General features: G+C 45.2%; 2 protein-coding genes across 5 annotated transcripts in view; one reads left to right on the forward strand and one right to left on the reverse strand.

Moving 5' to 3' along the window:
- The first annotated feature begins 233 nt into the window (after positions 1-233).
- On the forward strand, positions 234-20,632 carry LOC147019773 (uncharacterized). Of its 3 annotated transcripts, XM_085894477.1 has the most exons (5): positions 234-529; positions 701-763; positions 7,230-7,393; positions 12,535-12,689; positions 17,493-20,632. In XM_085894477.1, exons 1-5 carry the CDS (start codon positions 486-488, stop codon positions 17,598-17,600), a joined length of 534 nt encoding a protein of 177 aa, XP_085750603.1. In that variant the 5' UTR covers positions 234-485; the 3' UTR covers positions 17,601-20,632. The 3 variants fall into 3 exon arrangements, with proteins under 3 accessions (XP_085750603.1, XP_085750601.1, XP_085750602.1); XM_085894475.1 differs by lacking the exons at positions 234-529; positions 701-763 and adding an exon at positions 5,747-6,021; XM_085894476.1 differs by lacking the exons at positions 234-529; positions 701-763 and adding an exon at positions 5,765-6,021 and having other exon boundaries at positions 7,230-7,381.
- A 695-nt stretch (positions 20,633-21,327) lies between these two features.
- The window catches only part of SAE1 (SUMO1 activating enzyme subunit 1), a 75,036-nt gene continuing 74,906 nt past the window's right edge, over positions 21,328-21,457 (reverse strand). For both annotated transcript variants that reach the window (XM_085894474.1, XM_085894473.1), the window contains one exon: positions 21,328-21,457. This exon is cut by the window's right edge and continues 184 nt beyond it. The gene's annotated coding sequence lies outside the window, so the exon portion shown is untranslated.

Below are 21,457 nucleotides of genomic sequence, written 5' to 3' on the forward strand. Positions count from 1 at the left end.
GACCAATCAGCATTATCTCCGCCCTGACGTCACCGGACTATTTTTAGCACACCTATATTAAATGGCCCCGGCTTGTGAAAACACTCTCAGCACATTTTCACTGTGACGATGACAATAGGTCCGAGTTATAAATCGCAAACAGCGAGCGTGACACGAGCACGACGCTTGATGTTCACGCGGACACACCGTTTCATAAGGCCATCGGAACACGCACGGATTATTATTGCCGCATCCTAACCTGCCCATAGGTGTGCTGCTGCACTCACCTGCTGCTCAGAGTCTTGTCTGGGCTCGATTCCCGACACGACTTTAAAAAAAAATGGTCACCCCGGTTATTGGTAGGTCGTGCGCAACGAAGCAATGAGTGCGTCGTCCTGTTGACGGTGTTACTCGGTCTGCTCTGGTCCGGAGATGGAAATCAAAGGTACGCCGTACAGGTGTATCGTTCATTCATACGATACCTGGACTGGTACCTAACCCCGAATATGGGATCATACCGTGAACCGAACGAGTGGTTCAAAACAACAAGGTAAGGATACCTGTTTACCGCGCGGGTTCCATTAAATATGACGTCATTGATATCATGACGTCATGAGGAACGACGTGCTTGTCTGTTTGTTTTTTTCCCGGATCTCGTTTCACCTGCGTGCTCTGGGGCCGATGATGTCATTGTTGTTTGTCGTTCATCCGCAAACGTCAGAAGTGAAACAATGAATCGTTACCATGACTACGAGTGCGGATTACGACGTCACACCGACGGCAGGTAATTATTAAACTTCTTTGCGTCCAGTTCGCACGGACGGGTTTTACTCATTTTTAATAAAGTCGAAGTGTCAGCGCCATTTATGAGCGTCACAAAACTCGCAAGGGAGAGGAAACCTCACGACGGCAATGAGTTCAAAAATAGAGCGATGATTCACACTTTGTTTACCTGTAACACGTGCATGGGATAGGGACTTTCCCCCCCAAAACGTCGCACCCAATCTGCTGAAACTCCACCATCACCAGCACACACAGTGTTTAGTAACCAAAGTACCAGCCCCTCCCATCTGGAGAGGGGGAGAGGGTGGCTCTCACCAACATGTCCAAGTACTGCTCAACGGAAGGGGTTTGAAAGTGCAAAGAAGGTGATTTGTGTTCCACATGTTCAGGTATCTATGATTCAATTGAGATTTTTGGAGTGGTGGGGAAAAAAAAATTTTTGGGGGAAGTTAACCGTTTTTGCTGCAGCATCTTTTACCCCGCCTTATTTAACAATTACCACATTACATGGTTCAGTTAGTTCTTTGTGCCTGATGTTTGTGTCCTTTATGACGTCCTTTAGAAACAGTAGGTTTTCTGTTTGGAATGGTTGTCAATTTCGTTTGCCTGCCAGACAGGCTGAAACGATTACCTTACTCCTTCCTCTCTGCACATGTGTGATCAGACGAAGTCGTTCGGTCGGTCGTTCCTCGATCATAAACTGACGGTTGGAGACAAAAGAACAGACAGCGACAGCCAGACAGAACTGAACCAATTGCCTAACCCCCGTAACCCTCGCACGTCCAACACCTGTGACAACGCTACCACTCCCACAAGTTCTTAATCAGGCCCTTCATACCTGTTTTGATGAAGGTTGTGATTCCACAGCACCACGACCTCTCCGCTGAGGGGAATTGAAAAGTTGTCAATTCATTACTCGACTCGGAACTCCCACATGACTCAGATCTGAAAAAAAAAGTACAATCAACGACACATTGGGAACATGGCTATAACACCCTCAAACCACCCACTAAGTAACATAGCTATAACACCCTCAAACCACCCACTAAGTAACATAGCTATAACACCCTCAAACCACCCACTAAGTAACATAGCTATAACACCCTCAAACCACCCACGATTTCTAACATTGCTATAACACCCTCAAACCACCCACGATTTCTAACATTGCTATAACACCCTCAAACCATCCACGAAGTAACAGCTATAACACCCTCAAACAACCCGCTATGTAACATAGCTATAACACCCTCAAACTACAGATTATATAACATGACTATGACACAATCAGACTTTAGTGGTGCCCGGAACCATCTTACACTCTCCGTGTCAGGATTGCTGGTCTTACTTTCTGTCTCACTCAAACTATAACTACCGGACTAGCTTTAATCTCTCTTTTCTGCAAACAAACATCATATACTTTTCATCATACATTTTTCTTACTCAATCATTTTCCTTCCTCACTTTATTCTCTCTTTTCTTCCTTCTCTATGCAGTTCTTTTATTTAAGGCTTCTCCTCGTTGAGGATTATTTAGTCCGTCCGTGCCTGTCGCCTTTAACATAAAAAAAACAGACTACCCATTTCAGCATGCAACCAAAACACAAAACTACCCATTATATAACATGGCTACAACACCAAACTACCATTATAGATTTGCAACTATAACACCAAACTACCCACTATATAACATGGCTATAACACAATGGAACTACCCACTATTACATGGCTAATAGCTATAACACCATTAATCTGCTCATTATATAACAGCCATAACACCAAACTACCCACTATATAACTTGGCTGTAACACCAAACCACCCATTATAGATTTGCAACGATAACACAATCAACTACCCACAATATAATATGGCTATAACACAATGAAACTACCCACTGTAGAACATGGCTATAACGCAATGAAACTACCCATTGTAGAACATGGCTGATGATTATAATACCATTAAACTACTCATTATATAACATGGCTGATGGCAATAACACCATTAAACTACTCGTATAACATAGCTATAACAGCATCAAACTACCCACTATATAACATGGCTATAATACAATGAAACTACCCACAACATAACATGGCTATAACCATCAAACTACCCACTATATATTATGGCTGATGGCTATAACACCAAACTACCCACTATATAACATGGCTGATTGCTACAGCACCAAACTACCCACTATATAACATGGCTATAACACCATCAAACAATTCATTATATAACATGGCTTTAACACCATCAAACTTCCTACTCGATCACATGGCTATAACAGCAAACTACCCACTATATAACATGGCTATAACACAATGAAACTACCCACCATATAACATCGTCAACACAATGAAACTACCCACGACATAACATGGCTATAACCATCAAACTACCCACTATATAACATGGCTGATGGCTACAGCACCATCAAACTACCCACTATATAACATGGCTATAACACCAAACTTCCGACTCAATCACATGGCTATAACAGCATCAAACTACCCACTATATAACATGGCTATAACATAATGAAACTACCCATTATATAACATGGCTATAACAGCATCAAACTACCCACTATATAACATGGCTATAACACAATGAAACTACCCACTATATAACACCAAACTACCAGCTATATAACATGGCTATAACACAATGAAACAACCCACGATATAACATGGCTATAACAGCATCAAACTACCCACTATATAACATTGCTATAACAATGAAACTACCCACTATATAACATGGCTATAACACCAAACTACCAACTATATAACATGGCTGATGGCTACAACACTATTAAACTATTCAATATATAACATGGCGATAACACCATCAAACTACCTACTCTATCACATGGCTAAAACAGCATCAAACTACCCACTATATAACATGGCTATAACACAATGAAACTACCCACTATATAACATGGCTCTCACATGATCAAACTACCCACTATATAGCATGGCTACAACACCATCAAACTACCCACTATATAGCATGGCAAGCACATTATCAAACTATGTACTATAAATACATGGCTATAACACCATCAAACTACCCACTATATAATATGACTATAGCACTATCAAACTACCTACTATATAACATGGCTGATGGCTATAACACCACTAAACTACTCATTTTATAACATGGCTATAACACCATCAAGCTACCCACTATGTAACATGGCTATAACACAAACTACCCACTCTAACATGGCTGATGGCTATAACACCATTAAAATACTCACTATATAATATGGCTATAACACAAACTACCCACTCTATAACATGGCTGATTGCTATAACACCATTAAACTATTCACTATATAACATGGCTATAACACAAACTACCCACGATGTAACATGGCTACAACACCATTAAACTATTCATTATATAACATGGCTATAATACAAACTACCCACGATGTAACATGGCTATAACACCATTAAGCTATTCATTATATAACATGGCTACAACACAAACTACCCACGATGTAACATGGCGACAACACCATTAAACTATTCACGATATAACATGGCTGTAACAACATCAAACTACCCACTCTGTAACATAGCTACAACACCATTAAACTATTCACTATATAACATGGCTGTAACACAAACTATCGATGTAACATGGCTATAACACATTAAACTATTCATTATATAACATGGCTACAACACAAACTACCCATGATGTAACATGGCTACAACACCATTAAACTATTCATTATATAACATGGCTATAACACAAACTACCCACGATGTAACATGGCTAATACACCATTAAACTATTCACTATATAACATGGCTATAACACAAACTACCCACGATATAACATGGCTACAACACCATTAAACTATTTACTATATAACATGGCTGTAACACAAACTACCCACGATGTAATATGGCTACAACACCATTAAACTATTCACTATATAACATGGCTGTAACATAAACTACCCACGATGTAACATGGCTACAACACCATTAAACTATTCACTATATAACATGGCTGTAACACAAACTACCCACGATGTAACATGGCTACAACACCATTAAACTATTCATTATAAAACATGGTTATAACACAAACTACCCACGATGTAACATGGCTACAACACCATTAAACTATTCATTATATAACATAGCTATAACACAAACTACCCACGATGTAACATGGCTAAAACGCCATGAAACTATTAATTATATAACATGGCTATAACACAAACTACCCACAATGTAACATGGCTACAACACCATTAAACTACTCATTATATAACATGGCTGTAACATCAAACTACCCACTATGTGACATGACTATAACACAAACTAACCACTCTATAACATGGCTGATGGCTAAAACACCATTAAACTACCCACTATACAACATGGCTATAACACCAAACTACCCACTATACAACATGGCTATAACACGACCCATTATAGAACATGATATGACCCTGAGCTTGGTGCGTGACAGTCATGATGACCATTTATGAGCCGTGATTGCCAATGTGCCCCCCCCCCCCTTGGGTTGACCCATCTGGGTCCAGGACCCTGAATCCCAGATTAAAATCCCTTATTTATGACGACATAGACGGGATTATTTATTCCTTGATCATCTCTCACATCGACCAAAGCAGCGTCATCGGCTCGGGGTTACAATCCCGGACGAGTTACCGGTCACCGCTTGGACACGGATACTCGGCTGAGCGTGCAGTGAGTTTGTATCATTCGTTCAGGATGCCGGCGATAGCTCGCCTACCCTTCATGAAGAACACCGCGGGATCTTTAACGCCCACCAACTCGTTTCTCCAGGTGCCCTTTAAACTCCAAAATGGTCTTTCATTTGCTCTCGTCATGGTTACGTGTGTGCTCCTGGGTTTCAGCAAGAGCCCTTTACCGTCCCTCCCTCCCTCTTTCTCTCTCTGACGTAACATTCAAAGTCGCAATCCGAGGCGACGTTATATCGCCGATTTGGACGATGAGTGTGCGCCTGCGATCCGGGTGCGCACAGTCTCCGCGGCAGCACAAACGACCTGATGCCGAGTGGACGGCCCACTCGGTTTTGTGCACCCACGGCCAAAGGCGGGAAAACAACAACGCTGGGCAACCATTGGTCCGACCCAGCGGAGGTGGGGACGTGCACTCTCAAAGCGCACTGCGGGGATGCGTGCTCCCCATTCCTGCTTCCTGCAGCGGTCGGTGCCTCATCCCCACGATCTCTCCGGTAGGTCTCATCGGTAGTTCCGTGCTGTGTGAGCGGACACACATGTTGCTGCCAAACACGACCACCGCTGTTGTGTTAAAAGTTGGGACGTTGTATTCAGGGTCGTTTGGCGGAACCAAGCACGTCGTGGTCGTTTAGTTGCTCCCGAGAGACCGAACGTCGAACGATTGTTCCCAATCGGGACATCACACGATGGAGCGTCATCACCGAACCGCCTTCGGTGTCGGAGTTCGGCTTTAGGGTCTTCGGTTGCGTCGCAGACCACTAACTCGAGCCGTGCGCAGGACCGTGCGCTAGAGTGCGCTCTCGTATTAACCACCAGTCTGGAGCACCGAACGGACGTCACCGTGTCGCACAGGTGAGCTGGGTAACCCACACGTGAGATAGGTGCCGCGCAGGTGAGTCAGCTGCACCAGTGATGAGTCAGGTGCCTGGTGCAAGTACAGGGTGTTTGGCCGGGGGTCAGTATCTAATGACCGACCGTTTAAGGGTTAAAAGGGAGAGATTTCAGCCACTCCAGGTAAGGCGGTGTTGAGAGGTGGCAGTTCTTGTGCAGACAACGAAACGGAGTTGGACAGACCTGCTGTACGACCTGCACTCGACATATAGATGCAGCGGTAGTCACTCTAGAGTCCAGACGCTGAAGCTTAGTGCAGATCGAGCCTCATTCGGTCTCATTGAGAGGGAGACAGTGAGAACACAGTAGGTAGACTGACTTGGACACAAACCCTATCAGACCCTCCCTTTCCTGATTTGGTGGGTCTTGTGTTCATGTGCGCATGGCCCGGAGGCCATTGTGTACCAGTCTGCCTTGCCCGGGCACGTCCTGGCCAAACCCTCATAGTCCAGGACGGAGTGCAACGAGGCGAGTGAGGAAGGGGGGACCCAGGGGGCCGTTCCTTCTCCCCTACACATAGACATATTGTAAGGTCTAACAATAGACTTTTTGGCCAAACTCCTTTTAATTTATTTAATTTAAGTCATACCTGCTCCCGAGAGGTGGCATGGGCCATCTATGCCCCACCCCCAAGAAAAAGTTCTGGTTGCACCGAGGGTACAGGACGCTTTAGAATCCTGTTATTTAATGATAAACATTTTGGACCTTTTTTTTTTGTTTTTCAATTGGATCCAGAGCAAGTCAAATTGTATAATATAAGATCATCAAACATAAATCTTAAATCTTTCTTCCCACCCCTCTCTGCTCACAGGATGCTACAGGTGATGGCTCAACCTTGGGAAACCGATACGAGATTCTCCATGCAAAAGGCGGGATACTCACATCGTGGACCATCAGTGACGCGTCGAGTCGACCCGAGATTGCCTGCTGATCAGCAGGTGGATCAAATGGAGCACAACAACGGTATGTTGGAAGGTATTTGAAGTTCACAGACTTATTATCCAAGTGTCTTGTGGATGAGGTTCATGTCAAGCTGCAGTGTTTCTTTGATCTCGGTGGGTGGTTGAAAAACATCTCGGCCAGGACTCACCTCCGTGTCAGAGCCGCGCGCCCACCCTCCTCTCCACGCCTCGGAGCCGCAGGCCAGCCCTCCTCTCCACTCGTCAGAGCCACACTCCCGCCATCCTCTCCACGCCTCGAAGCCACACTCCCACCCTCCTCTCCACTTCTCGGATCCGCACTCCCCTCCACGCCACGCCTCGGATCCGCACTCCCCTCCAATCCTCGGAACCGCACTCCCGCCCTCCTCTCCACGCCTCGGAGCCGCACTCCCGCCCTCCTCCACGCCTCGGATCCGCACTCCCGCCCTCCTCCACGCCTCGGATTCGCACTCCCACCCACCTCTCCGCGCCTCGGAGCCGCACTCCCGCCCTCCCCTCCGCGCCTCGGAGCCGCACTCCCGCCCTCCCCTCCAAGCCTCGGAGCCGCACTCCCCTCCAAGCCTCGGAGCCGCACTCCCCTCCACGCCTCGGAGCCGCACTCCCGCCCCCTCTCCACGCCTCGGAGCCGCACTCCCGCCCCCTCTCCACGCCTCGGAGCCGCACTCCCGCCCCCTCTCCACGCCTCGGAGCCGCACTCCCGCCCCCTCTCCACGCCTCGGAGCCGCACTCCCGCCCCCTCTCCACGCCTCGGAGCCGCACTCCCGCCCCTCTCCACGCCTCGGAGCCGCACTCGCGCCCCCCTCTCCACGCCTCGGAGCCGCACTCCCGCCCCCTCTCCACGCCTCGGAGCCGCACTCCCGCCCCTCTCCACGCCTCGGAGCCGCACTCCCGCCCCCTCTCCACGCCTCGGAGCCGCACTCCCGCCCCCTCTCTCCACGCCTCGGAGCCGCACTCCCGCCCCCTCTCCACGCCTCGGAGCCGCACTCCCGCCCCCTCTCCACGCCTCGGAGCCGCACTCCCGCCCCCTCTCCACGCCTCGGAGCCGCACTCCCGCCCCCTCTCCACGCCTCGGAGCCGCACTCCCGCCCCCTCTCCACGCCTCGGAGCCGCACTCGCGCCCCCTCTCCACGCCTCGGAGCCGCACTCCCGCCCCCTCTCCACTCCTCGGAGCCGCACTCCCGCCCCCCTCTCCACGCCTCGGAGCCGCACTCCAGCCCCCCTCTCCACGCCTCGGAGCCGCACTCCCGCCCTCCTCTCCTCGGAGCCGCATTCCCGCCCTCCTCACCCCATCCCAGAGCTGCTTGGCTACCTTCCGCCCCACGCCTCAGAGCCACATGTGGTCACTGTTTGTGTTAGAATAGCACAATCACCCATTTCTCTCTGCATCAGAGGCACATGCTCACCTTCTGCTCTCTGTGTTGGAGCAGTGCGCTTGCCCTCTGCGAATCGCGTGTTCAACCTCCTTGTCGGAGCTATGAGCTCACCCCCCCCCCCCCAATCCTCTCCGCTTCAGAGCAGCATGCCTGTCTCAAATCTCAAAGCTTTTCACATTGAAGGTGCATGTTTGCAACTACTTTCTGGGCATCGGAGCTTCATGCCTGCCTTCTGTAACGGAGCCTTGCACTCTCCCTCTGTTCTTTTCACCTGGACCACATATGCTTCTTTGCATGACTTGCTTGTTGGAGGATGAGCTCTGTCCCTCCGTCCCATTATGTATCAACTGGACACCATCGTGATGGTACTTTTTTTCCGTGCCCCTTGTGCACGTTGAGCTCCCATCATCATCATCGCCACCCCCCCCCCCCCCCGCGCATGAAAGGCACAAAACGCAGTGAATTAGCGCCTGGAATTGCACTTTACAACCCCCACCTCCTTCCAAGTCCTGCTTCTTGTCTTCTCCTCGCCTCTCATGGCATCCGTTGTGGCTCAGAAAGCTTTGTGTATCTCCCAGCCGACGTGCCCAGGCATGTTTGCTGCTCATAACGCAGACAGGCCACAAACCCACGCCTATGATTGTTTTGGCTTCAAAATGCCCACTAGGCATTGATGAGCATGACTGACGTGTGCTGGGGGAAGAGAAAGGCTACGAGCAGGTCTCAGGACAAGTTGATATACCTGCTCTGAATGTGTGACGTTTTGCACAAATACAAGAAGTCACACACGTTTTTGTTTAACAGGATAACACGGAGGTTACATAATCGCCTTTTGAGCCCTCCATTCTTGGTTCGATTCCAATCCCGCTGATAAATTGTCGGATTGGTGCTTCACGGGCAGGACATCGCATGATGAAGTGTGCCATTCCTCGGAGGGATGTGAACATTCATGTCCCATCTGCAAGTTTTTATTTGTGGACATTAGAGATCCCTCTTGAAAAGTAGGCCATTGTTTGGCAACTTGCCAAATTCCAGCTATGTTAACAAGATAAGATAAGAGTATGACCATCAACAAGACATAGACCCATATTTATATCTCACCGAATTGAAACTTTTGTTTAGATTGGTAGTTTTCTCCATCACAGTATTTGCACAAGTGACCACATAAATGGAGGGTCCATGGAGGTGTTTCCATATTCTCTCAGATTGGGATCAATATAAAGTCTTTACTATATTATCAGTCACTTTATAAACTGTATTGTCTTGGAAGTTGATCGAAAAAAATCCATGAGACTTCCAATAACACAGAACAAAAATCTGAATATTTTTGCCAACACTACAAGAACTATTAACTTCCAGACATCCAGTATGATCATCCAGTGGTGACATTGATGATGTGATGACACCTCAATCTGGTCGATTGATGGTTGTCGAGGTATCCACTTGCATCACTCCAGCTGTTGCCCGAGCGTGAGAGCACAAAAAGGTCTCTTGTTTTGAGAAGTGCGTGCGAGGCACTTGAGGTTATGTGTGGCGTGCAGCGATCTGCGGTGGTTTTGGGGTCCGGCAGATTCCATCGGCCACCTGCTGCAACCACAACCACTTCCGACCACCCCTCCCGACAACCGCCCTCCCCGATTTCTTGAACAGCCAGCCCACCACTACACAATTGTAAATAAAGAGGCGGTCACTGAGAAACCTCGAGATTGAGCAACACAATGGTTGCTGGACGAGAGCCAGAGACTGGACTTCAGCTAAGACAGATTTGATTTGCTCCTTGAGACAAGGATGGTTATCTGTGGGTAGAAGTTTGGCACACAGGGTCATGCAAGGATTGTGTTAACATTAATCTTTGTGTCCATTCAAAATCACTTTGGACTGTTTTATAACTGCTTCGATCATTAAAATATATCTACCGATGTTTCAAACAGAATTGTTGGGAGCATGGAGAGGCGGGGGGGGGGGGGGAGTGTAAGAGAGGAGGGGGCAACAAAATATGATGATCAACAACATAACCAGTACTGAAAAAGTGACAATTTGGCCATGGTAACACCCTGTTGGACTGGAGCCTGGTTATAATAAGCCTTGTCAACTCAACCAGGTTGTGTCTGGAGTGGAGCCATCATGTAATACAACAGCAGCAGGCATTTTTAAGGCCATTTTCCATCATGTAATGCCTTTCTAAATTCCTCTACAATCCTGACCAACTACATATTTACATGATTAAGAAACCACTTTTGTTCCAGTCCTAAGCTTTTAAAAAGTCAGCAATCTCATAGGGGTGAACTAACAAGTCCTTTAGTAGTTTAGAAACCGATGGCCATGTTGCAAACTACTCTCTCAAGTATTGAGACAGTCTACCATTTCACTACCAAATGTTTTCCCATTTTCAATCAACACTTCCCATCTTGTCTCCCTTAAGGCCCCAGAAGATGAGGCCTTCTACGTTGCCAAAAGCTGAGTCTCAGAGTTGGCTCCTTGCTCACTGGAGGTGTCTTTTTAAAATTTTGAACTGGCTACATTGTAGTCTGTGTGTCTCTGTCTCTGTTCCAGCTTTTCCAGGCAGCGCACATTCAATGAGAAACCCTTTCCTGCTTACCCTCCCCAATCAAGACTCAACCGCTCACTTCCATTCTTTCAAACTGTTCTTTTCTTGCCCGTGGAATGGTCTTCCTGACCGTTTTCTTGAGATCTTCCTGATAGGAGTTCAAGTCTGCAACCCACCGTCACCTCAAGGTCTCTCCCATTCCCACAACAATGCTTTGGTATACCCGCTAAGACAGTTTCCATCCTTCTCCTTGTGCTAGTTCATCCGTTTGTTCACCCACTGATTGATTTCCCTCTGCCCCATTTTCTCTGCTCTATTCTCTCTGTTAGCATGAGCCCCAATACCTGCATTTAAAAAAACTTTCCTGTGTGTAGTCTAGTTAGGTTCCCGTGTGTAATCTCTTACCTCGATGTCATAAGCACAAAAGGTACGTCTCACGACTGGATGGGCATCCTGTTCAAGCCCATTCTTATGCCATTGTGGTGCTTCCTTTCACCGTTCTTAGTCTCCCTCGGCCAGAGATTGTTGAAAAAAAGACCGCGTGTGACTCATAGACTACTGTGTTTATACGAGGAATCCAGAAAGCCACTAAAATGGAGGGTACAGAGAAATGGGTGAAAGTACTGTGAGCCAGAGAACCACAAGCATGAGCTGTCACTTGAGTATGATTTCCTTTTTTCTTTGAAGATGCATATCTCACAAAGCTTTGATTACAATGGTGATAACATCGGGATGGTGGTTAGCCAGCATCTTTAAAAGCTTTCGAACAGTTCATCTACTACTAACTACTACTACCACTTCTTTAATTACCCCCCAATTAATCCCACCTTCTTTTGGGGTTGACCGAGGAGGAAACATGGTCCAAGTCTTTGACCAACTACAAGCCAGGCTTGACGTTCAACTGAAGGTGACTTTTACAGGAATTATGAATTTGTTTTCAGGATCCCAGCGATAACTCAACTACCCTTCATCATAAACACCATGGCATCTTTAAAGTCTACTGACTAATGCTGGCTGGATGCCCGGCTTAATGTCACACTCCAAAGGAGGCACTTTGTGACGCAACATCCTGCTTGTAAAGCATCAATTCGACAGTTTATGATCGGGTATGAAACCCCAGCTCGGCAGCTCAAAGATGAATGCGTTGTCTCTGCACCTGTCAGACCAACACACAGTCATAAAGGAATGTTTACATAGTTTTGTGTGTGGAGAGGCGATGTTGGACCAATGGCTGTAACATTTGCTGTGCATTAGGTCCAGGAGAAGACTTTGGAGAGGACCTGAGGAGACAAGACCGTGCGGGTGGAAACGGGGAACCTTCTGAAAACTCACATGGTGAAATCTGCACTCGGGTGGGAGCAGAACTTCGCCGTTTGAGTGATCAATTCCATAGTGATGTTATGGAAGAGGTATGCACGGTTTAAATGCTTCTCTGTGTACCAATGTTGATATGATTTTATGGATCATTTCAAAATAACCTTGAACATTCTCTGTAAGGGCAATGCTCGCTGAATAACCATGAAGAGAAATGTTCATGTCATGGTGGAACATTACCCATCTCCATGCCTCCCCCTCCCCCTTCCACATATTCCATAAATCCCCCTTCCTTCTCCCATTACTCCTAAATCATTCAAACTCCTTTAGACATTTGCCCATCATCTCAACTCTTTTCAAGACCGACCTACTTTCTTTCCCGCCTCATTATCATGCATATTCCATTATATATATATATATGGCCCCACGAGGAGGAGTGATGTAAGTGACATTTTTAAATGATATGATGATGATAGGGTAAAGGTTAAAATAGTGCTATATGGCATTAACTCCAAAATGGCCGATGTGTCCCTTACATCACTCCTCCTCGCGGTGCCTCATATGTCGATATATGATTAAGAAACCTCAAATATATATATACTAGTAACGGTGCCCGTCTTCGACGGGCATCACTGGCAACATATGGTAAAAGACAGATAGCATGAATGTATTTTAAACAATATATATTATATCATTTTTATCCATTGATTATCATTCAGGTTTTCCACTTCGATGACATTACCACGTAGTTTAGCGACTACACAACATGTACCATTCGTGAGTTCCGGAGGATCCATAGAGTGCATTAAAATTACAGGGCACCCTACTTTAAAGTGATCCAAAAGGCTGGATCAGTTTCGTCTACATATTCATATCTTGTAGATTTTAGCTGGTCAGAAAGTCGTGGTTTTGTGAAGAAACTACGGCACATGGAAAGTGCAAATTAGTCAGGTATGAACTCAACTGTTTTCTCCCCAAATGGAACGTGATTCTATGAGCTGAACTCATCTTAGTGGTCCTCTAAAAAATGGGAAACATTTAAATTTCTTTTTTGTGCAATAATTCCTCCCATTTTGCAAATGGAGAACATGAACTGTTTAACTAGCATAATCATGAAAACGAATTTTGAGGGGCCTCTTAAGGAAGACAATAATATTGTGACATCCACGGGACTTGAACAGTCCCGCCAACGTAGAATGAGCCGAAACGATGGAGGCGGTTTATTTATTTATAACCCAAACATGGTGGTTCTAATCGCTCTACTGCAAACGGGACGAGGAAGGTAGCACGAGTCACTTTTCACTGAGTTGATGATGTTTATTTGTTTTTATTATGAACCAGAAATAACAAGACTCGGCAAGAAGAGGGATCCGGGGCGATTCGACGGGATGGTGTGGGATCGGGCGTGGGGAAAACACAGACAATTCCAATGAATATACAGATCTCAAACCCTCTAAGGCGCCAAGTACACACACACACACACAAAACGTAGCTACTTCTGGTGGTCAGGCTGGACCGTGGTGTGGACGCAACTGTCCCTGGATCAGCGTCGGACGAGCTGGCCTTGCTCTCGTCAGGGGGGGCAGGAGAAACCGTGGTGCTGTCGACCTCCTGGTCCTGGCCCAAGTCCGCTCACAGCCGCCAGGGAACCAGTTCTGGCGCCAAATTGCGAGCAGGAGAGGGAGGCAGGTCCGCCCGCCGTTTGACACCGTACTCCGAGTCAGCAGAACCCCAGAGCCAACCAAGGTGAGGCACGAGGCTCAGCAAGGCTCCAAGACACGATGAAGAACACGATCGAATCAGCACAACAACAAGTACGCTTCCTGCGCAACAGCCTCCACCCCAAAAAAACACGATCTTTTTGTCCCGATCTTCTTCCTCTTCCTTTTCGACCCCGAACAGAACCTTTTTATCCTCCTGTCCTCGTCACTTCCAATCGAGCCGTTTATTGGCCCACCGCCGTCGCCTTCCGCCAATCGTGATCACGGGGCGGAGCCATCCGCGGCACTGTCCTGTGACGTCACGGCCAGCCTCCAGAGAATACTAAAAGGGGTTTACGCAGACACACTTACCCTATCCCGTGTCCCTATCTAATTACGTGACAATTATCATTTCCCCCTTGAAGAAATGAACATTTACTAGACAACTTATCACCACTGAATTGCTACTTATTACATCGAGATCCTGGTAAACTCGAACAGCATGGCATACCTAATTAAACATCCTAATTACCCTTTGAATGCATACCCCCCCCCCCTCAAACGTAACAATATCATTACTATATATGTAAAAGCTTGTCTCATTTCATGCAGTAACAAAAATCTGATGGTGGAACAAAGAAAGGGGCGTGCCAAAATATATATATATATATATATATATATATATATATATATATATATATATTTAGATAGCGCTTCAATTCATTCACTCAATGGACTTCAACAAAAAAAAGGTTCATAAAAGAAACATAAAAAGTTGAGATACTTAATATACTCTTCATCTTGGAGCAAATATATTTCCAAATCTGGCTCTCACATTGGTCAACATCTTCATTTGGTCCACCATGTTATCAGGAATGGTGTGCGAGGTCACCAGTTCAACTTATCCATTCATGTCATGGTACCGGCTCCCATTATCAGAAGCTGTCATCACAAAAACAATCACTGTCAGGATAGGCCAGATGTACGTACACTCGCCTCTGAACCGTCTAGCCTGGGTTTGAATCCTAAACCAGTTATAAACCATCATCCTGGTGTTTTACAGGCAGGGAGATTCATTTATGTGTGTGCCGTCCCTTGGATGGACGTTAAACTGGACGTCCCATCTATCGGCATTAGATGGTGGACGTTAAAGATGCCACGGTGTCCTCCATAAAGGGTAGGCGAGCTATCGCCGGAATTATGAACATATTACAAACTCCTATCACCTTCAGTCGTTGTTACAATTTCAGCTAGAGGTCGGTGAACGGCAGGCTTGGCCATCTGGGTTGTGAAAACGAGAAATGAAAAAACCAAAAATTCCACCCAAAATACATCGACATCTATATGGAGGCCTTCCTTCATAACAAACCTGTAAATCAACACAAAACCACAAAATTAAAACTTTTTTCTAATCCCCCACCCCCCCCTCACCCCCAGACAGCTGCCATGAATCAACCTGGATCGATCATATTGTTGCATACGATCTCGCTCCTTTCCACGAATGTCCGGCCTAGTAAGGCCCTGGGAAATGAAAGGGATGCAAAATATCACCACCGTTGTGGAGTTCCTAAGGGTTGGGGAATGGGATTCTAAAGGGAGGTACGAGGAAAGGGGCTTTGGTGAGGCTTGTGGGGTTTAGATGACCAGATGATAGGGCAGAGGCTCTGCAAAAGCAACTCAAATGTTCTTAACCACAAAGGACCCCGATTGCGGTGATTAAACACAAGAAATACTGGAGAGCTCACTCAGGTTTAAAAAGAAAAGCTCAAAGCATTTCAGATAGACTTGTTTACGCACTGTTCGAGAAACATTTTGCATCGCTATGATTTTGTACATTACGATAGCCTACTGTAGTGACTTCAGCCCAATTATTTATATTAAGGGGATAAATAAATGAAAGTTGCCAAATGCAACTGGTTGCTCGATTTTATCACTTTCAACCTTAAATGACTGCAAATTTTGCTGATAATAGCTGGTCAACATCAATGCACAAAACCAAATAGCGATGCTTGGACTTTATAGCTCATGATGCTTGATCTCATAAATGGTGTCATTTGTCCATGAATCTCCACCAAATATCGTAATCCAACAACACGTGATACACGTACAAGCTCCCCCCATAAGCTTTGGACCCCTTAAAAAAAAATTCACGGAGGTGTGCGTTGGTTTTGGCACTAAGCCGGATATAAGCATTATCACGAGTGGTCGCGGGAAGGTGGCGTTGCAATTTGAACTCGGACTATCGTAATGTGCAGAGTTAACACGAGTCACACGCCAATTAACCTAACCAGGGAGCTGAGACTAACATGGCAAACTATGGCTAGCTGCTACTCATGAAAAGTAGAGCACAGGACAGGACCAAACATGCGGCATCACATGTGAAAGCAGAGCTGTTGTTGAAGTCATCGACACCAAACATCCGCTGTTTGTTAATCTACTAGCAACGGCAGTCGAGAAGCTGTCATTGGTCCGTCATGCCTGTTCAACTGTTCGCTCATTCCATTTGAGTTCAATGGCAAGTTAAAAAAACAAATTAAACAAATAAAAGCCTCGCAATGCCACGGCCGATGCTTCTCTTTAATCTATCACGTGTCAACACGACGTGACCAACTTTCTTCCGATCCAATTCTCTTCACCTTCATGGCTGTCAACATTTTCATCTCAAACACCTTTATCTCAGTCATGTTATCTTTGTGTATATTACTTTACTTATGAGGCCCAAGATTGCTCAAGCTTTGCCATTATCACGTTCATCTCGAGCCAGATCTCCATGCCTGCATTTGAGTGAAAAACTTCGGCAGCTGCCTGCATGTGATAGCGAATTGCCAATACGTTGTGAGAACAGCAACTGGTAGAAACTTGAAAACTCTCGAGTAAAGGTGGTTTAAAATTAATCAATTAAACTTCCCTGGAACTCGACTTTCATCGTCGAAGCTCCGAGCCCCTCACAGAAAGTGTTTATATTATTTTCACAAGGCCATACGCTTAAAAATGTTTTATTTATTTACCGTGTCGGTCACTTTTCTTGCTTATAAACAGCTAAGTGAAGCTCAATAAACTTTTGGCAATTCCACTCACCACTTGGCTCATGTTACAAATGCAGACAGGATTGACTGTATGAAGGGCCTGGAATAACAGTACTGGGATGTGAGAATGAAAACAGGAAGGAATGCCCTAACATCCCATGTTTGCCCACAGGCTCAGCAAAGAATACTTGCAGAGCACAGACGAGGCAGGCTACGCTGGCTCTACCGCATATTGGATTTCTTCCGTGGCATCTTTAGGAGAAGTCGATGCGACCATTGACCGCATTTCCTTTCCCAATCAAAAGGGGCGATCGGTCCTTCCCTTTGCAGCACTCGGCGATGGAGCGGGTATCCTGCACTTACACTGCTGAACCTTTCAAACCTACGGATGAATTGCTACATAAGAATTGCATCAGCAGGAACGAATGCATACTGTCACCCATAAATGGTTGAATTGACAGAGATATATTTTTTCTTCTTCTTCTTCCTTTCATTGCCGAAGCCTTTATAAAATGGCATCGGAATAAAAGGTTCAAACCGAGCATTCAGGTCAGCCACAATGATAATTCGAATCCAAACACAATATTGTTAACAGACTGTCAACGACTGCACACTTAAAAACAAATCTGCTTTGTGCACATATCATGATCAAAATTTTCTGAACTTTGATGCCATCATTCACCATTGTAGTCTTCCAACGAGCGGGTACATCAATGTGTTTGTGTTTCTTGTATTTCATTGTCACCTGTGCTTGAGAAACATGGAAAAGTGTAACCTCATAGAAACTACAGGCGCAGACTCGGCTGATCAAACTTTCCAAGAAAAAAAAAAAAACATACGACAAATAATTTAACTACATCGCACACTTTTAAGTTTAACATCACAAAACGACCTGACGTTGAGTGACGGGTTAAAGATATGGAAGATGTGCCAATCCTCCAAGCCGATGAATATCAACCGATCGAAGCACCGTCCGATTCGGAAAGGTGTTCCTCAGAGATAAATTCATTTTCATCACAACACTGAAAGGTAATAAACATGGGCATTGCTTCTTTTGTAAGTGCAACTAACAATAACCATCTCCCCACCCCCCACCCCCCCAATGTACATACAGCACCCTCTTCCCTGTGTTACTTTAAACTAATGGTTACACTTGGTTTCCTGCTGAAACAGGGGTCACCTTGTTTAACATTTTAATAACTGTTTTTATACATTTTATTAACAATTAGAAGTTAATGGTGAAGGAAATACTCAGACCAAAATAAAGCGATATTGCGCAATGTGAAGATACGGAAAGCCTACGGTGTGGAGGGGGCGAATCATTCGGAGTAAAATTGTCTTTCAAACAACTCCGCTTCCTCCCAATCTTCCTCCATAATCTCAGGAAACATTATTTATATGCAAGTCGTGCAGATGCTTGAAAGAATAATCAATGGGCATTTGATGTGAAAACACATCAAAGTAGGGACGTGGTGATGAAATTTAAATCGCGAATGCAGATGTCAGACTGACGCCACCCTCTGGCAAATACATTTAGAACATCTGGGAAGTGGAGCGACGGTGTTTGTCGGAATACAGGTGTGACGGAGATACTTCAAAAGCAAGCCATTTTTTTATTATTATTGACAAATGACTGCAATAATTTTATCCAATCGATTTTGCAAGATCTTTTTACCTCCGCCATCTGGGATAGACGAAGATTATGTTTTCACCCGCCTGTTTGTGTACAGGATATCTCAAAAAGTTAGGATGGATTTGGATGAAATTTGGTGTGTGACAAGGACGAACGGAGTAGTTTTTGGTGAGGGTCTGGATACCAGAATTTTTAAAGTGATTCTTCACTATTGAGAGATTGGGCCAAAATGAAATGAAGCAAGACATCTCAAAAGGTTAAGGAGAGATTCCAACAAAACCTGGTGTACAGGTTGGGTGTGCGACAAGGAAAAATTGATTAAATTTCGGTGAAGATCCAAATCTGGATCCGAACCAGAAGAGGTAGCGCACAATACGGATTAGTGATGCACATGAAGCCTCCTCAAATCCATTAAAGTACCTGACAGTTTATATTGTCAAGCTTGTTTTGAGTTCGTAAAGAAAGCTTCCTCGCACTCAATGCAGATTAAAGGAATTCATTTTTCTTATTGGTATTGAGTGCGAGTTGGACTGGCAGGATGGCTTAAAGGTATGCACTCCCCCCCCCCATCCCTCCTTCTGAGCTGTCCAGCCTGGGTTTGAATCCCAACCCAGCTAAAAATGTCACCCTTGTGTTTTGCATTGAGGGCATTCTCAGGTCGTATTTCACTCACACTAGATCGGCAAGTTATCGCTGACACCCTGCTTAAATGACCAATTCCTGTCCTCATTGACTGTTGAAAAAGCGAAGGCAAAACCACCCGGCACGAACAAACCAGTCAACGTGACCAAATCACAGGACATAACGGAACCAGCCGACCTAACGCAACGGAACCAGCCGACCTAACGCAACGGAACCAGCCGACCTAACGCAACGGAACCAGCCGACGTAACGCAACAAAACCAGCCGACGTAACGTAACAAAACCAGCCGACGTAACGTAACAAAACCAGCCGACGTAACGTAACAAAACCAGCCGACATAACGTAACAAAACCAGCCGACATAACGTAACAAAACCAGCCGACGTAACGTAACAAAACCAGCCGGCGTAACCAAAGCCACCCGGCGTAACCAATGCCACCCGGCGTAACAAATGCCACCTGCATAAACGAAGCCACCCAGCATAGCAGAAGACTGTTTTGACAGCACTGACACTCTATAAAGGGTATGGTACATTGATGATGAGGATTATGATGAGTGAGAGATAGTTTAATTGTATTTTGTATTTGTACAATGCAGCATTTTCAATTGCACTTTATAAAGTTTACTTCCATGTCCTGAACTCTGTTTTCGTGTTTTTGTACTCATGCAAACGAGTCAAACACACTTTTGTAGCAATGTGACTTTTCAGGGACTGCAGGCAGACTTTTGATTGAGATTGTTACATTGTCCACACATGTTGAAAGCTGGCCTTTCATGATACAAAACACAAGCATTACTCATTTGTTTCGATAATGCAATTTTTTGTAAAAATATTTCGATTTTCAGACAACCAAGATGCTTGATTTTTTTTTTTCCTTGTGCAATATTCACTCAGCATTCCATATAAAGTACCTGCAATTTTCAATGGTGTTGAACAATTTATTACAATTTCTTCCTTGTCCTTTCCCAAATATACTCCCCCACTTCCCACAATAAACAAGGATTTTGATATAAAATAAATTGTTCAAGGACAGTCTGCCTTTTTTTTGCTGTAATCAAAACCTCACTGTCAACTTGCAGGTTGTGCAACCGATAGTTGTTATTAATATTACTAGCAAGAGTACCCATCACAGGGGCGATCTTGTTCCAAGCGTGCAACAACTTCTTCTGACAAATCTCTCGATTTAGGCAGTGTATAGGCAACAGACCGCTGCCTCGACAGCTGCTCCCGCAACTAAAAAATAACCTGGGTTACGTACACGAAACAAAAACATGCCTACTGCTTATGTGCATATATTATATAATGCATCGTTGTATAGCTCAGATAATTCCAATTGCACCACTCCCCCAAGGGAAGAAAATACCAAGATGGGCAACTTCTTTATGTCTTTCTTCAAAATGTGATGGAATCAAATTAAACTTGTGAAGGCACAACTTCAGGGTGCCCTCATTATTCCCTGAAAGTTTTAGCTTCCTCTGTCAAATTCTCTCGAAGGAGTAGGTGAAACATGCATCAAGCTTTCCCTCCATTTATATATAGATAGTTGTTTTTGAAGGCATGGGCCAAGAATACTGAATATGATCTTGCACAAACAAGCTCCCTGTGGCATTTCATACAAAAATTAACATGGTCTCTTTAATGGCTTGGAAAAACGGCCAAGAGATTGCACCAGAATGGTCAAAGTGAAGGGATCCAAGGCCGTTTGTAACAAATTGGACAAACAGGAAATAGCAAGGAATAAAAATGAGATTTAATTAAAAAGGAAAACACGTAACTGAAGATGCATTAGCCAGCACAGAAGATACAGTGACAATGGGGTGATCTACATGTACCTTCATGGTTTGTCGAGTGCACAAAACA

This window comes from Eptatretus burgeri, chromosome 9 (assembly GCF_056783735.1).
Source record: "Eptatretus burgeri isolate ZD-2024b chromosome 9, Ebu_testis_v1, whole genome shotgun sequence".
Classification (NCBI taxonomy): domain Eukaryota; kingdom Metazoa; phylum Chordata; class Myxini; order Myxiniformes; family Myxinidae; genus Eptatretus; species Eptatretus burgeri.